Source organism: Pseudomyrmex gracilis, unplaced genomic scaffold (assembly GCF_002006095.1).
Source record: "Pseudomyrmex gracilis isolate BER0280 unplaced genomic scaffold, ASM200609v1 scaffold_33, whole genome shotgun sequence".
NCBI lineage: Eukaryota > Metazoa > Arthropoda > Insecta > Hymenoptera > Formicidae > Pseudomyrmex > Pseudomyrmex gracilis.
The window spans coordinates 230,954-245,217 of record NW_018020617.1 but is presented as its reverse complement, the minus strand read 5'-3'; the positions used below and the strand labels follow the sequence as shown (position 1 = coordinate 245,217).

At 39.1% G+C, this 14,264-nt stretch overlaps 1 protein-coding gene across 5 annotated transcripts in view; it reads right to left on the bottom strand.

Moving 5' to 3' along the window:
• Positions 1-255: 255 nt before the first annotated feature.
• LOC109852705 (protein sickie) overlaps positions 256-14,264 on the bottom strand; it is a 191,813-nt gene continuing 177,804 nt past the window's right edge. For all 5 annotated transcript variants that reach the window (XM_020424121.1, XM_020424120.1, XM_020424123.1 and 2 more), the window contains 7 exons: positions 5,522-5,605; positions 4,685-5,329; positions 4,071-4,606; positions 3,312-3,839; positions 2,950-3,152; positions 2,419-2,786; positions 256-2,339 (listed from right to left, as the gene is read on the bottom strand). In XM_020424121.1, coding sequence (XP_020279710.1) covers positions 2,181-2,339; positions 2,419-2,786; positions 2,950-3,152; positions 3,312-3,839; positions 4,071-4,606; positions 4,685-5,329; positions 5,522-5,605 — 2,523 coding nt within the window. In that variant the 3' untranslated portion in view covers positions 256-2,180. The remainder of the gene's footprint in view (positions 2,340-2,418; positions 2,787-2,949; positions 3,153-3,311; positions 3,840-4,070; positions 4,607-4,684; positions 5,330-5,521; positions 5,606-14,264) is intronic.

Below are 14,264 nucleotides of genomic sequence, written 5' to 3'. Positions count from 1 at the left end.
AAAAAACTAAAATATAACAATTTTAAAAACGTTTTTTTATTATCTGTTCTAGTAATATTTAAACCTAATTATTGCTTTTTAAAACCTTCGGATGTTTTTATACAAGTGTATGTATATATTTCTCTCATTATATATGTAAATATGCGTCTAATATATGTATGTATATACAGGGTGTCCCATAAGTGCCGTACAATCTCTCGTAGGCAGGTAGAAGGAATAAAACTGAATCGAAAAGTCCTGAACCATTTTTTTACGAGAGATTGTACGGCAATTCTGGGACACCCTGTATATGCGTATACATATACATATATAACCGAAACAAAGAAATTAAGCTTTTATCGCGCTAATTGCGAGATTTAACAGACAAAACTTAATTTCAAATGCGAAGAACATTTAAGAAAACATTCTTAGGTAAAAGTGTCGCAGGAGATATTGGGGGTTTTATTTGTGTGTACGTGAGAGACTTTTTGAATCGAATTCGCGCGTCTAGCATAATCTATCTCGCTTTGTGTTTCTTCATATTTACAACGTTACATGACCAGAATTATTCACGTATCTTACGAACTAATTAGAAATTCCATTTTTATATGTATAATATGTATATATATTTATAAATATATATATATGTAGCGCGACACGCGTGTATATGTGTTGCGCGCGCGCTTCTCCTTTCTTTCCTGCGTTCAGGTATAGGTGTGTATGCAATATATACGTGTGTGTTCACGCGCGTGCATACACACACATACATATGCATACTATTTGTATACATATACATATATTATATATCGACATTTTTTTCTTTTACTTAAATAGAGATTTCGTAGCAAAGTATGTATAAATAAACTATCTCTGCACACAGACCGTGATCGCTCGTGTATTCTTTCTTTGTCTATACGAGCGAGAGCTGTCTACATAATATTCGTTCTTGAGATCCGTCTGCGTTTTAGATAATTTTACCTGAAAAATAGTCGGACGAAAGAAGAATCTTTGTTTTTCTCTGAAGATTCCTCAGTTCTCTCTCAAAACCGTTTTCTCTTTTCTGTTCTTTGTCATTAATACTGTATATATCAAACGATGAGATTTGTTTTTTTTTTTTTTTTTTTTTTTTTTTTGTTTGAATTACAATTCCGCGTCTCATCGCGAATAAAAACTGTGTCCCATCAAAATAGAATCTGTATAGGGCAGCATGGAAATTATTGCACCGCGTCTGCTTATTGCACGCGTAACGCTTCTCAAAAAACTCGCAGAACCAAAAGAAATTGACGGGGTCGATTCTAAATTCTCATTCTGTCCATATTTCTAAGAAATCACACAATTATTTCTGAGTTATTTACTGCAACATCACGCAATAAAACATAATAACAAATTTTTTATCTGGAGAATATTGATGTTTACCAAAGAAAATTAATCTTCTTGAGCATTAGCATGTGTTTCGTTGAAAAAAAAATTAAAGTTGTTTTTCTAGTCTTTTAACGTATAAAACTTTTTATTAGTTCATGTGTTATGTATCTTAGTCAATTTCTCTCAATTCATTTATTTTTCGAAGTCATCGATTAAGTTGGTTTTTTTTTGTTTTTGCTGCTTTCTTCGTTAATGTAACAATAATATATATCACACACTTATATAGATGCTAAACGCGTATGAAAATTTTACATATCTAGGCCAGTTTTTAGTAGGCATCTTTCCTTATAGTTTGTTACAAAACTTTAATTGATATCGCACAGTTTTAACTAAACCGGTTTAATAACCGGTGCTTTTTTTGTGACTTTAATTTCCATTTTATTGCATTTTTTATTCAGAGGAGCCCTAAATATGCAATGTTTATTGCAACGATAAGAATTATCGTCAATGTTTAAATCTTACTTTGACCTGAAAGTAATGTGTAGCTTAATGGTAATCCAGAAAGTTTTTCTTCTCTTCGATTTTTAATCTTAGAAATATTCCGTTGTGATAATTTGTTTCTCTGTGATAAGAATAATTTTGTTTTATAATTACTACGCTCGCAGTAATAATAATTTTCGCGCTCTTTCTCTTCCCTGAATTCGGCGATCGAAATGATTTCGAATTTGCTTAATTTTTAGTATCTTTAATTATTGAGTATCTTTAATTTATTGAGCGGGTGATGCAAGTATATGTATTGATCTTTCGGCGATGAGAGGTCGTTCATATTTTTTACTAATTCAAAGTGCCGATTCCACTCCTCTTGATGAAGACGTCGAGCTGCTTAAATCTTCCGAGTGGCGAGTGTGTGACGAGTCCATAGACGTTACCGAATCACTGTCGTTGCTATGTGGACTCGAGTAATTGGCCGCTTCTTGTAATCTCATCAACATGTTAAGCTGCAAAAATAAATAATAATATCGAGAACATTTTAAATATCGATATATGCGCAATATTTCAATAATTTTAAATACTCACTAAAGGATCTCCCTCGGTATCGCTGTGAGTACTTCCGAGACTTTTGACACTAGAAGCACCTACGCCGGAAGTGTGTCCGCTGGAAACAACGTCGTAACCGACATCTTCAGGTCTGAGACGAAGTAGAGCGTCGCTGCCACCGTGCACGGCGTGCGTCGACAACCACGGATAACTGGATGTGATAAACTGCGCTGGATCTTCCCATGTAGGTTCACTGTTGCCATCTCCGCTCACGCGTCTTCCGTACAGTGTCAATCCTTCCCTGACTGCCTCAACCAAATAAGGTATCACCGAGTAATTCCACAAGTCAGTAAACCACACTTGAGAACCGGCTACTTCCATCGGACAAGACAAGAAAAGACGTGGTCCTATATACAAATACACATGCGCATATGTATACATATATATATTTATTTATTATATTTATTATACATAATATAAAGTACTTAAAAAATTACATTTAAAGTTATTGTGTAAACTTAATAAATTAGAAACAAAACATCTTTTCCAATCATGTATTATATATTTTACCTATAGTGACATCGGAGCTACTGTGAGTTTCTAGGAACTTATTCAGATGCAACCACACACGCGGCAACCACTCGACCACCGCCGCCATTTCCGCGTTCCTCGTCCCGGCACACTCGCGCAATTCGTGCTCCAATAATTTTCTTCTCAGATAACGTCCTAGAAATCCCTTCACTGGCTCCATGTGATTTGCGCAGAGTACCCATCTAATATATAGTATACTTTTTTTGACCATCCGAGTTAAAACAAATAAAGCAAATAAGAAAAGTGTAATAGAAATATTAATTAAATTAAATTAAAAATTTAATTGTTTTAGTAGTTAATATTTACTGAGAATTTTCAAAATCTTTTAAATATGTGTTTACCTGAAATTATGATGCAGTTGCAAATTCGTAGTGCTGCAAGTGGCTTGGCTCATGGTCCCAATGATAGCAGGACACACGGAGTGCTTGGTTCCCAAAAGTCCGCTGAAGAGTTCACCCAAGGATGCCGCGTGTTGAAGGTTTTCCAGAATAATCACTCTCGGTAGTTCGGCGGCGTTCGAAGCGCATCTTTCGGCGATGTGAGCGAGATATTGACGCAATTCTTTGCTAGATTTGTGATCGACATTGAAAGTCGCGATGGCAGCGGCGTCCTTCGTGTCATTATCAGCATCTACCAAAGATTGCGCCAATTTTCCAGCTAAGTAACTCTTCCCCGTACCGCTTGGACCGCACAAAATTACTCTGCGATGTTCCGTTAAGAGGGAGATCAGTCGCTGAACAATGGAGCGAGGTATTAGAGTGTCCACCGCCAGCCAGGAGTAGCCTGATAGCACCAAGTAAATAGTCTTCACGTGGCCGACTAAATAGCCACAGGGTAATAGTTCAGGATGCTGTGAGTCGGTGGTGCACCTATAGAGTACAAAGTAAAATCATCGTATAATAAAAGTAAAAGACTGAAAAAAATCTATTTTAGATTTGACTTGTGTGTGTGTGTATGCGTATCCAAATGATGTTTCACTAGTTTCGAAATATCGTGTTTCGAATCATTTCGAATACAAAAATAGGTTTTTTTTTTCAAAATGTATACTACTTATAGTAGTACTTTTATTATAAATAATAAAAACAAAAACGAGAACCAACCTAGAAGCCTCGCCGAGATGATATGCAGCAACGCATTCAACACCAAGACCCAGATTTGTTACGGGATCGACCCGGGAGACATATTCTTTGAAGCAACGTCTCACCGTAGAATCCAGCGCGTCCCAACTGGTTTTGTTGCTGATACAAACGTTGGCGATCACACAGTGAGGCGGTTCGCCCATGGTACCGTCGGCGGAACTGCCAGTAACTAAATTGTAGTTGAAGTTACGTTCACTGCCGAGGTAAACAGCAACGTTGATTCTCTTGCCGTCAGTGTCTTGCTCAAGCACTGGTTCCGAAGTTGTCGTACTAGACGATACCACAGTGTGTTCGACCGCGACATTGAGATCTTCTAGTTGATCGGCCGTGGAGCTAATGTCACCGTTCGACAGTGCCGCGACACTTGACGCCACCTCAGTCATGCTGAAACGTCGATCTGGGTCGCTTGGTAGAGAAGACTGTGAAGAAGTGAGCGACTTGGAGGTCACCAGTCGCTGCAGACGTTCGTTGTTCTGCTTTAGATTCAACATTTCGTACTGAAAGAGAAACGCAAGTTAACACAACGTAAAGAAATGATAAAGAAACAATTTATTTAATATTAAGTGACTACTCACTCTCATCTTGATGACCGTGTCCTTTAAAGATTCTAGTTGATGAGCAGAAGATAACGCTTCTAATCTAATATCCGTTAGCACCAGATCTTTTTCCCTTAATTGCTTCTTCAACTCGTCCACATCCTCATCTTCCTTTTTGTACAAAGCTGAGCTGCTCTTACTTCCCGACAGAGGATTTTCGTGATCCGGAGATTTTTGTCCGTTGCTTCTCGCGGCTTGAACCCTCGCGGACTCGTGTTTGGACGCGGTTGGGAGTCTGGGACTGTTGGGAGCACTCATGTCGCCACCGGGACTATCCTTGCAATCCTCAGCATCGGATACCGAGCCGTGCCGGTTCTTGCGCGATCTCGAGAACGCCTTGGAAAAAGAGCTGCGCAGCCAGCCTTTTTTCTTGTGATGACTGCTGCTGGCCGAGCAAGCGCTGCTCAGTGAATTCAAGGACGTTACACTGTCCGCAGACAACTGTCTAGCCATCGACGCGCCCTGATGATGATTACTGCTGCTGCCGGTGCAACCGGTAGTAGCGGATTCGGAATCGCCTAAGGTATGTCGCCGACCATTGGCCGGACCGTTGTTTAATCCGGCCTCAGCACTCTGCTTGCGCAGCCTCTCGATTGTCTCTCGTAGTTCTTGAAGTTCGGAATCCTAAGAAATTTGTTTTTTTTTTTTTGACGAAATTCTCGATGTGACACACAAGTGTATTTGTAAGTTTTATTATAGCTCTCAATGAAATCCAAAAGTATACAACACATGAAAATTTTAAAAAGTCTTTTTTACATCAGTCAGATAAATGATTAAATCTCTGTATTTGAATGTGTAGTTTTCAATCATTTGTACCTTTTTCTCAGCCGTAGCTGTGAGTTGTTGAAGTCTTTGAGTCATGTTGGACAACGATTGCTCGAAAGCTGAGACTACGTGTGCCTGAAATTAAAAAAAACCACGCGATTTTTAACACTATACGTTGTTGCCACACGCGCGTACATATAATAATATAAATAATGCAAATATATATTATACGCGCGTACATATGTTTTTATAAATAATATATTTACAAAAATATTGTGTGCTCACAAGTAATCCTTTTAAAATAAATTCTTAAGAATAATAGCATTTTTATGTAATGTTTTTTTTTTTTTTAAATTCGCAATCCGAGGTACGCTCGGGATATAATCTTTGTAATTTTCATAGTTTTGATGGATATTAACTTCTTGACACAAAAAAAGGAGTAGTATTTCGTTTCGCTGTTTGCAACAGCCATAATTTCAGTTTTTTAGTACACGTAATATCTTTGTTTCCGCGACGTTAAGTTTTCTTAATAGATAATGAAGAAAAGTTTCCTCTCTTTCTCTCTCTCTCTCTCTCTCTCTCTCATTGAAAGAAGTCTTGGTTTCACGCTTTATTGTGTATCGAGTCTTAACCGAGTGTCGGCCAAGCCGAGGCTGGACGACGCTAAAAACTGGACCGGAAGCCTGCGGCAAAAACGCACGTGCTGAAGAGCGAAATGCACCGAGCGCGGCACACAGTGACGTGCCTTGTTCTCTAGGAAAAACAACGAGCGAGTGTGTTGTGGTGCATCTTGACGAGAACGCACCGCAAGCAGCAAACAGGTCGGCTGACATTTTAAATCCCCAATTATCATCTCTCTTTCAAACTTCTTAATTGTATTTATCGTGATCTTGTGTGAATAGTAAAAAAAAAAAGAAAGAAGAAAGAGATAAGAAAGGAAATACCTAAAGCAGAGAAACAGGTTTTTTTTTTTTTTGTACATGAAATAGTCACAAAAATGTATACCCTCTTTAAGATATAGTCAGAAGACCTAGAAGGTCGTTGATGCGATAAGTCAAGGTCCGCGTAGCTCAACAGCTTCTTGCTATAGATACTTTCAAATATTATTTGCAGCTTGTATAAGTATTGATAAATTAATTCTGTACACTTACATTTTTTATATTACACTTTGGATAAAGATTTATAATCATTTTGCAGTGTCTCACTATATGTACATGAACTTGATACATGTGTAAACTCAAAATAAATACATCGTGAGATAATAAAAATTACGAAAGCAATTTTACATACGTACAAAATGCATAGTTTGCAAAAACCGATTGTTTAATTTATAAAATTTCTCTTATATTTGTTGCAATAATATTTAAAAATAATTAAACCAACAATGATTTTTTGTCAAAAACTGCTAAGTCCGAGAACGTTTGTACAAAAAGTTCTCAGACTGTGGGATCGTTTTGCGCAGAATGCGTTTTTTTTTTTTTTTTTTTTTTTTATCTCGAATTCGTCAAGCAGAAACGCAACCTGTGGTGTTTTATTATCAAATTTCTCACTTCGGCAGCATGAGAAGAGCTAGCCCGGTTACCTCGAGTCGTAACGCTTCAAGGATTATACCAGGTTTACAATGTACGTTATCCCCGTTGTTCCCATCACCCCGGTGTGTACCTTCTCGGTATAATTACTCTCTCGGCAGAAAGGATGGCAAAGCAATAATACGTAATAATTAACGTCACGAGAACTCAATGTCAAGGATTTTTTTCAAATTGCATTCTTATGTTTCATATTACGTTTATATAAGTCTCTTATGTCTTATTTTCTCTATATAAGATATAGTTTACTATATATATAATATATACAAAACAAATTTCTTTCTAAAACATTTTCTTATTATCTCACAAGATATATTATTTTTGCGTCATATTTAATAAATCAATCGAAAATTCAACCGATATAAGAAAAAAACTCGCTTTCTCTTTAAACTGAAACAAAAAGCAACTTTCTTGCATCAATAATCACAGTTTCGTCTCGTGTGAAATCTTTTGATTTTATTTCATTTTTTAACTTTTGCATATTTTTTTATCTTTTATTTAATTCGCGCGCGCCAGAGGAACATACACACACACAGAGCTGATAATATGTTTGCATCTTGTACTTGTGTAGAAATAAAAATTGTAAACAAAAATAAAAATTATAAAATAAACGTTGCAGCAGAAATGCGGATATTAATGTAAAATATTCTTTTGGAGACCTCGAAAGAGACACGAGAGAATCTACAGAAGAAAAAGACACGTGTTTACATACGAGATTCCCGTTGAAGGTACACCCTTGAAACGCATAAATCTTTTTCACGGAGAAAAGGAAAATGTACCCCTAGGAACGAGATAGCTTGTCGCAAGTCCCGTAGTAATGGTTTCACATTCTTTCGCCACGTGTGGCACGTAGACCTTTCGAATATTTCAATCTGGCAGTAAAACAAAAAAAAAAAAAAGAACTAGGAGTTATATCGTGAAAACTCGTCAAGATTCAACGTGATTCAGATTTCTTCGGTAAAACTGGAGTTTCTCTAACTGTCTCGCTTCGAGAAATCTCTTTGAGAAAAAAAAACAAACATCTATTATGACTCAAACATATCCCTCGGCTCTGTGTGTGTTCCTCTGGCGCGCGCGAATTAAATAAAATATGAAAAAAAATATGCAAGAATTAAAAAAAAATGAGATAAAATCAAAAGATTTTATACGAGACGACAAAATACGCACGAAATGTTTGTATCGCGAGAATTTATTGGATGTTCCGAATCGGAGAAAGTACGGCATATGTCTGTAACGTAATGTCGGCTAAAATCAATGCTTTAATCAGCTGTTGCTGAAAGTCTCACTCGAGAGAGAATGAATTGCACAAGAATGAAATATATATATAGGATAGAGAAATAAAAAATTCACTGATTAGTCAACAGTCTTCTGATGTTAGACGGTTGCGTAAGCATTGTGCAAGTTTTATTCACGAAATCTCAGATAATCGTGGGTAGTCGAGACCCTTTTCTCGCCGTTCTCGAATAAATAAAACGAACAATAAACACTTCCTACATGACGCAATCTCACATCAATCACCAATTCTAATCCGATTTACCTGCAAGGACGGGCAGCTGCGATGTCTATACTTTCTGGTGGCTAGTTCCCACCAAGGTATCACGTTTTGATTATTCCGTGGTCTCACGGGATCACTGACTGCGTGTTCGTACAACGGTTCCAAGATCGGTCCGTTGCCGGAAAATCTTCTGACCGGGTCAGGCTGATCCTTCGTGAGACTGCTTCTTCTCGGCAAAGTGGCGAAACTGGTAGAATGGATCTTGTCGCACGATTCTTTGGTACTCAAGGAGTTGTGTCTGGTCTTAGAGAAGTCTTGCAGTTGTAAACCAGACGATCGTTCCAAATGTCCTTTAAGAATCACTTCGGTAGCATCCATATTGTAAACAGGACCTCGTAGAACTGTCGCTAGGTCTTCGTCGGTATTTTGTTCAGGGCTGACGTTGTTGTTCCTTGAACGGGATCTTTGCGGCATGGAGTTCGCGCGAGAAATAACACTTTCTCTGTCCAGCACGTCTTCGCTAGATTTGTGAAGCGGTTTCGACGAGATTCTAAGTCTTCTCGGGGGCAGTGTGTCGTACTGACGGTCCTTCAATCGAGTTTCTAAAGATCGCACATGCTCCAACTTATCAGATATCTTCTCCGATACGTCGTTGGACATTCGTTCCTTCTTCAACAACGGTTTCTTTGTCTGATCGACTCGAGAGCGATTCCTGCGAATCGCACTGGTGATCGACAATCGATTTCTCGGAATGGAAATGTCATCGTCTGTCGAGGACGACAACGAGTCTTTGGATATCGAACTGACCGATTTAATTCTCTTCATCACGTCCTCATTGATATCGGACTTTGTTTGTTCCTGCGAATTGTTTCTTTGCGATTCACACCCGTGAAACGTTTTATTCCACGGTGGAACGTGTTTCTGAGGATCACCGAGTTTTGGCAACTCCGTCAGGGACTCGCTGATCGCGTATAAAGACTCGGTAGACTTGCTCGAGGAGGCGGTGGTGGATCCCGTCGAGTGTCTGGATGTGTTCTCGATGGACGAGGATCTCGGCAGAATCTTGGGCGGAAGTCTACCCTTGGAATTGGGTCTGCGAAAGTACGTGGCATCTTTCTTGATTTCTTTTTCGCTCTTTTCTTCAATGACGTCGTCTATGTCAGTCGTGATAGGCGGCATCGGCGCCATGTCTCTCTTCCTGACATAACCGCATAGACTTTGCAACAACAATTCACCTTTGGCGATTTTATTGATCACTCCGTAAGTCCCGGAACTCTCTTTGTTCACGCCCTGGTAATGTCTCTTGTCAATCTCCGCGAGATTTCGATTGATGTCCTCGATGTACTTAGCCGTGGTGCGATAGAGATCTCCGCTCGGAACGTAGTTTCCGTCGACCGCGGTTAATCGACGCTCGCGCTTGAGTTTGGAGGAAACTTGCGGAACCGCATAAACGGGTTGTTGACTTTTGGAGATTTTGAAAATAGTAGCGCTCTTCGAGCTCTTAACGAGGTCATTTTTCAAATCTTTGGAACTCGTTTTCTTATCAGTTTTTAACGATGATAAATAAGAACTGTCGTTATTAGAAATGTAATTGTTTTTCGATTCAGTCTTAAGACAATTGTTGAGATTCTCATCATCTTCTACGAGTTGTTTCGACACGTCGCATCGATTGTTATCGATATCGGCGAAATCGTTCTTCCGAGTTGTTCTGTCAACGACGGAAATGGATTTGAACGTTGCCGGATCGTCCTCCAACGGCACGGTATCGTAAACCCGCTGATCGCAGCCGTAACGAGCGCAGCTTTCAGATCTCCATCCGTAATGATTGCAGAAATTGATGTCAGCCTGCCGAGTCTTCTTGTGCCCGTTGCAGTTTTTGTCATTGTTCTCCTTTAAACGCTGAAGATCATCGTTCTGCGAAACGTGTTTCGTGCCGGGGGCGGGGCTGAGTTTATCCCGCCTGGAAAACGTCTTCAGCGTTATCCTACGCGGTTCATCGAGCTCTCGTGACCTGGCGACACGTAGAGTGCCGTAATTCTCGACGAATGCCAGGTTCCGGCCGATATCGGCCCATCTGGGCACCTGCCGCGCGTCTTCCGCGACTACTTGGAAATTTGAGAGGCACGGCACGGCGTACGGGCCACCTGTCTCCTTCAGCAACTCCTCGGAGTCGGAGCGGTAGACGGCACGCGGCCGGCCGCGCGATCGTATTGTCGCGTATCCGTCATGAACGCGGCGTGAACACACGTTCAAGTCCATTTTTGTTTTTTTGTTTTTGTTTTTTTTTTTTGTTTTTTTGGTTTTTTAACGTGTTTCCGCCGATATCATCCCTACGACAGGTGTCGGGAGATACGTATAATGAACACGTTTCGAAGACGCACGCGTGTCGCGAGAAGAAAATAACGGAGATTACTACTCTCTCAAGTTATTTTCTCTTCATTTTTTCTCATTTTGTTTTTTATATTCAGGGAGCAAATGTATTTATCTTTTTTCTTCTTCTTCTTCTTTTTTTTTTTTTTTTTAGCAACGAGCGCGTAATATCACATTTTGCTGCGTTACATCGCGCGGCTTTCGTTTAATATCTCGCACTTAAGCGGTGCGAGACCGTTCTTCTTCAATTTCCGTTTTATCAGTGTCTCTTTTTTAAATGCAATTCCACTCACATTTTATGATAATTTTCGAGATAAATATCGTCATCGCGGGTTTCGTCATACGTCACACATATGTCACATATACACATTTGTTCGTCGCAGCAAATCCGTCGCAAATGGAGTCCTCGAGATTCCGCGAAACTTCTTGAAGCACATTCTCGCATGAAAATCTGAACAATTACACAGAACGTAAGATGGTAAAAATCACATAGTCTTCCACTGTAGCGAAACAACCTTCATTTCTGCAAGCGGGATACATTCCTGTGTTATGAATAATTCATTAATTACTTTGGACTCGCGTTTTCTAGACACAATGCAAGAAGTCATCGCAATCAGGAGCGAGGTTAGTCCCTCTGATACGTTTTCGCATTTGCATTTTTTTTACTTTTGTGTAAAAGTTTGAAAAAAAGTGACAAAAAATTTACTAGATATCTTCCCCATTACATACTTCGTCATGTGTATAAAGACCACCAGGAAAAGAACTTGATAAGTCCATTTTTTTTTTATTTTCGTTTATTCGGTAGTTAAAATAGATATTTTAATTGTCCAAAACGAAAGAAGGAAATTCTTAGATAGATGCCGAGATATAAGCATTTTCTTATCAAGTTTTCTTCTCCTGTGATCTTCACATAAAAAGTCCCTTCTTCTTCGACTTTCTCATAATTTTTATGTTTATTTCGGCTGTCTTGAAAATGAATTTAATAAAGTTAAAACGAAAGATTACACAATCGATAGACAATCGATGTTACCGCTTTGAAGTATCAACTAATACTGGAGCACTACGTGCTCCTGTTTCAAGGAGATCACATGTGCGAGAGGAGCTTACAGAGTTTAGCAGAACAGCAGCTGTCGCGTAACAGCAGCATTGATAACGCAATTGGGTTTCGAGAGCTGATGACGCAACCGTTTTCCTGCTGCCCCGAGCAAATCGGAGTTCTAGCCGATCAAACATCAACAGAACGATCATCGGAATATCGCGTGTTCGCGCCATTCATTTCGCGCGTAAAAATTTTACGTCAACTGAATTTTTCGCACAGATACGCGAAATGTTAACAAAAAAAATAGAAGAAGACAATTGTGCGTTAAAGAATTATAAATTTGCTATTAGCCGAGAGAAAAATATATACGTTTCAGGCTTAAGTCAGACGTTATATTAAGAACTGATGATGACCTAGATCGACCCGGAATCATGTAGCGCGTATAGTGACTAATCACGAGTGATGAATTACAGAGCGATATTAAAGTCTTCTGGCACAACATCTCGAGCTGTGAGCGCTCGTGATGATAATTAAAACCATCCGGTGAGGAAGCGAGCGAACGCTGATACTATGCCACGTGTGTTTGCAGGCGAATTGGCTTTGAAATATTTTAAACATGCACCGAACGATAATTATTATTGCACACGATAGCACACGGATATTCAGAGATTAGAGTCGCAACTAGAAAGCTACGCAATGCGGAAATGTTAATCGATACTATGCTCGCAAGTCTGAAATTTAAAATTCAGTAATATCTCTCATGCGTAGACCGCATGTAGATAATTAGATATGTTTAATTGCAATTTGTGTATTTATTTCCTACGTATATTAATTTAATTGAGATTTAACAGTCGTAAGAAACGTTCGAAAGAAAAACTTTCTATAAGCGAAGCCAATTGCGGAGAAGAAAATATATTTCTTTTAAGCTAAATAAAATTTTTCTTATACACAATTATGACTTAAGGCTCGTGAAATTAATACCAAGAAATATATAAGGCCTTACGAGCCGTTCCCAGGATGTTGAGCGGAAACTGTACGTGTGTATATATATATATACACAAGTAACGAATTCAACTTGTAAATTTTTACAAGTGAGTATTTTTTTGAATTAAAATCTCAATTCTTAAAATTCATACGGGATGCTGGATTTGCATCTCACATATGAGAGACCCCGGATACCCCCTAACTAATTTTTAAAATATTGCGAAAAAAACTTCTCGGCCAGGAGTCGAACCTGGAATCTCCGGCTTTCCGTGCCATCGCCTTCTTATATAACATTGCTGTGCTGAGTTGTTAACTCTTCGTGGTCAGACTTCAAAATTGACTTGCGAGTTGGTCAGACCGGGTCTCTGAGACCCACGCGATAGCAATGCGGTGTTATAAATCGGTCGTTGATTAAAAAATAAAATCATTACAGTTAAAAAAGGAAATAATCGCACACCAAGCGACAACATAAAACTAACATTCGTAAAACATTGATTATATTTTACTTGATTTCATCGTTTATTTCCAAAAAGTGCGATTTTCTCAGTCGTCACGGCAAAAGAATATCGTCGAAAATAAAAAAAAAATTGTCGACCGGACGCGAAATGTCCCGCGGATGATGTAAAGGCTTCCTCCTCGTCGGAAAACGCCTGTCGAGGTCGACACGGCTCGAGTGCCACGAGCAAAAGAGAGCTCTCTTCGTGATCGCTATTGCGAAACCGACCGTGTCACGGAACAAAAATCGGAACGCGTGAAAACAGGAAAAATATTACATTTAGAAATATATAATCCCTGAAATATTATACACATGTCGTGTGTGACTTAACACCTTGATTTACAATGTAAATCACATGTTTAAAACTCAATTGTGAGAAAGGAATCTTACACACACACACACTCTGCGCGCGCGCAAGTATTATTACACGCTCCTACGAGCCCAATTGAATGCCTATATATGTTTTACATATCGATGTTGCAAACAATTATGCAATTCGTGTGTGCAAAAGTCGCTCGCGTATAAAAAAAAAAAAAAAAGTTCCATCGTCCGACTTTTCGCGGTCCGATTAGCGGTTATCAAGCCATCACCCTTCTCTTTCTTCTTTTCTCTCTCTGTTTTTTTTTCTTCCTTATCTCGACGCGCAACTCGTTTCGCCTTCTAAGATTTTACGCTTCACTTTAATAGCTAGCAATCGTAAATGCCATGTACTTATATCTCCTCTCTCTCTCGCGAGCGCATACACGCGAAGAGTTTCCTTTCCACGGGAAAATAAAGGGACAAAAATACGAACAACGGAGGAAAAGGGCGAAGTGCAAAGCGAG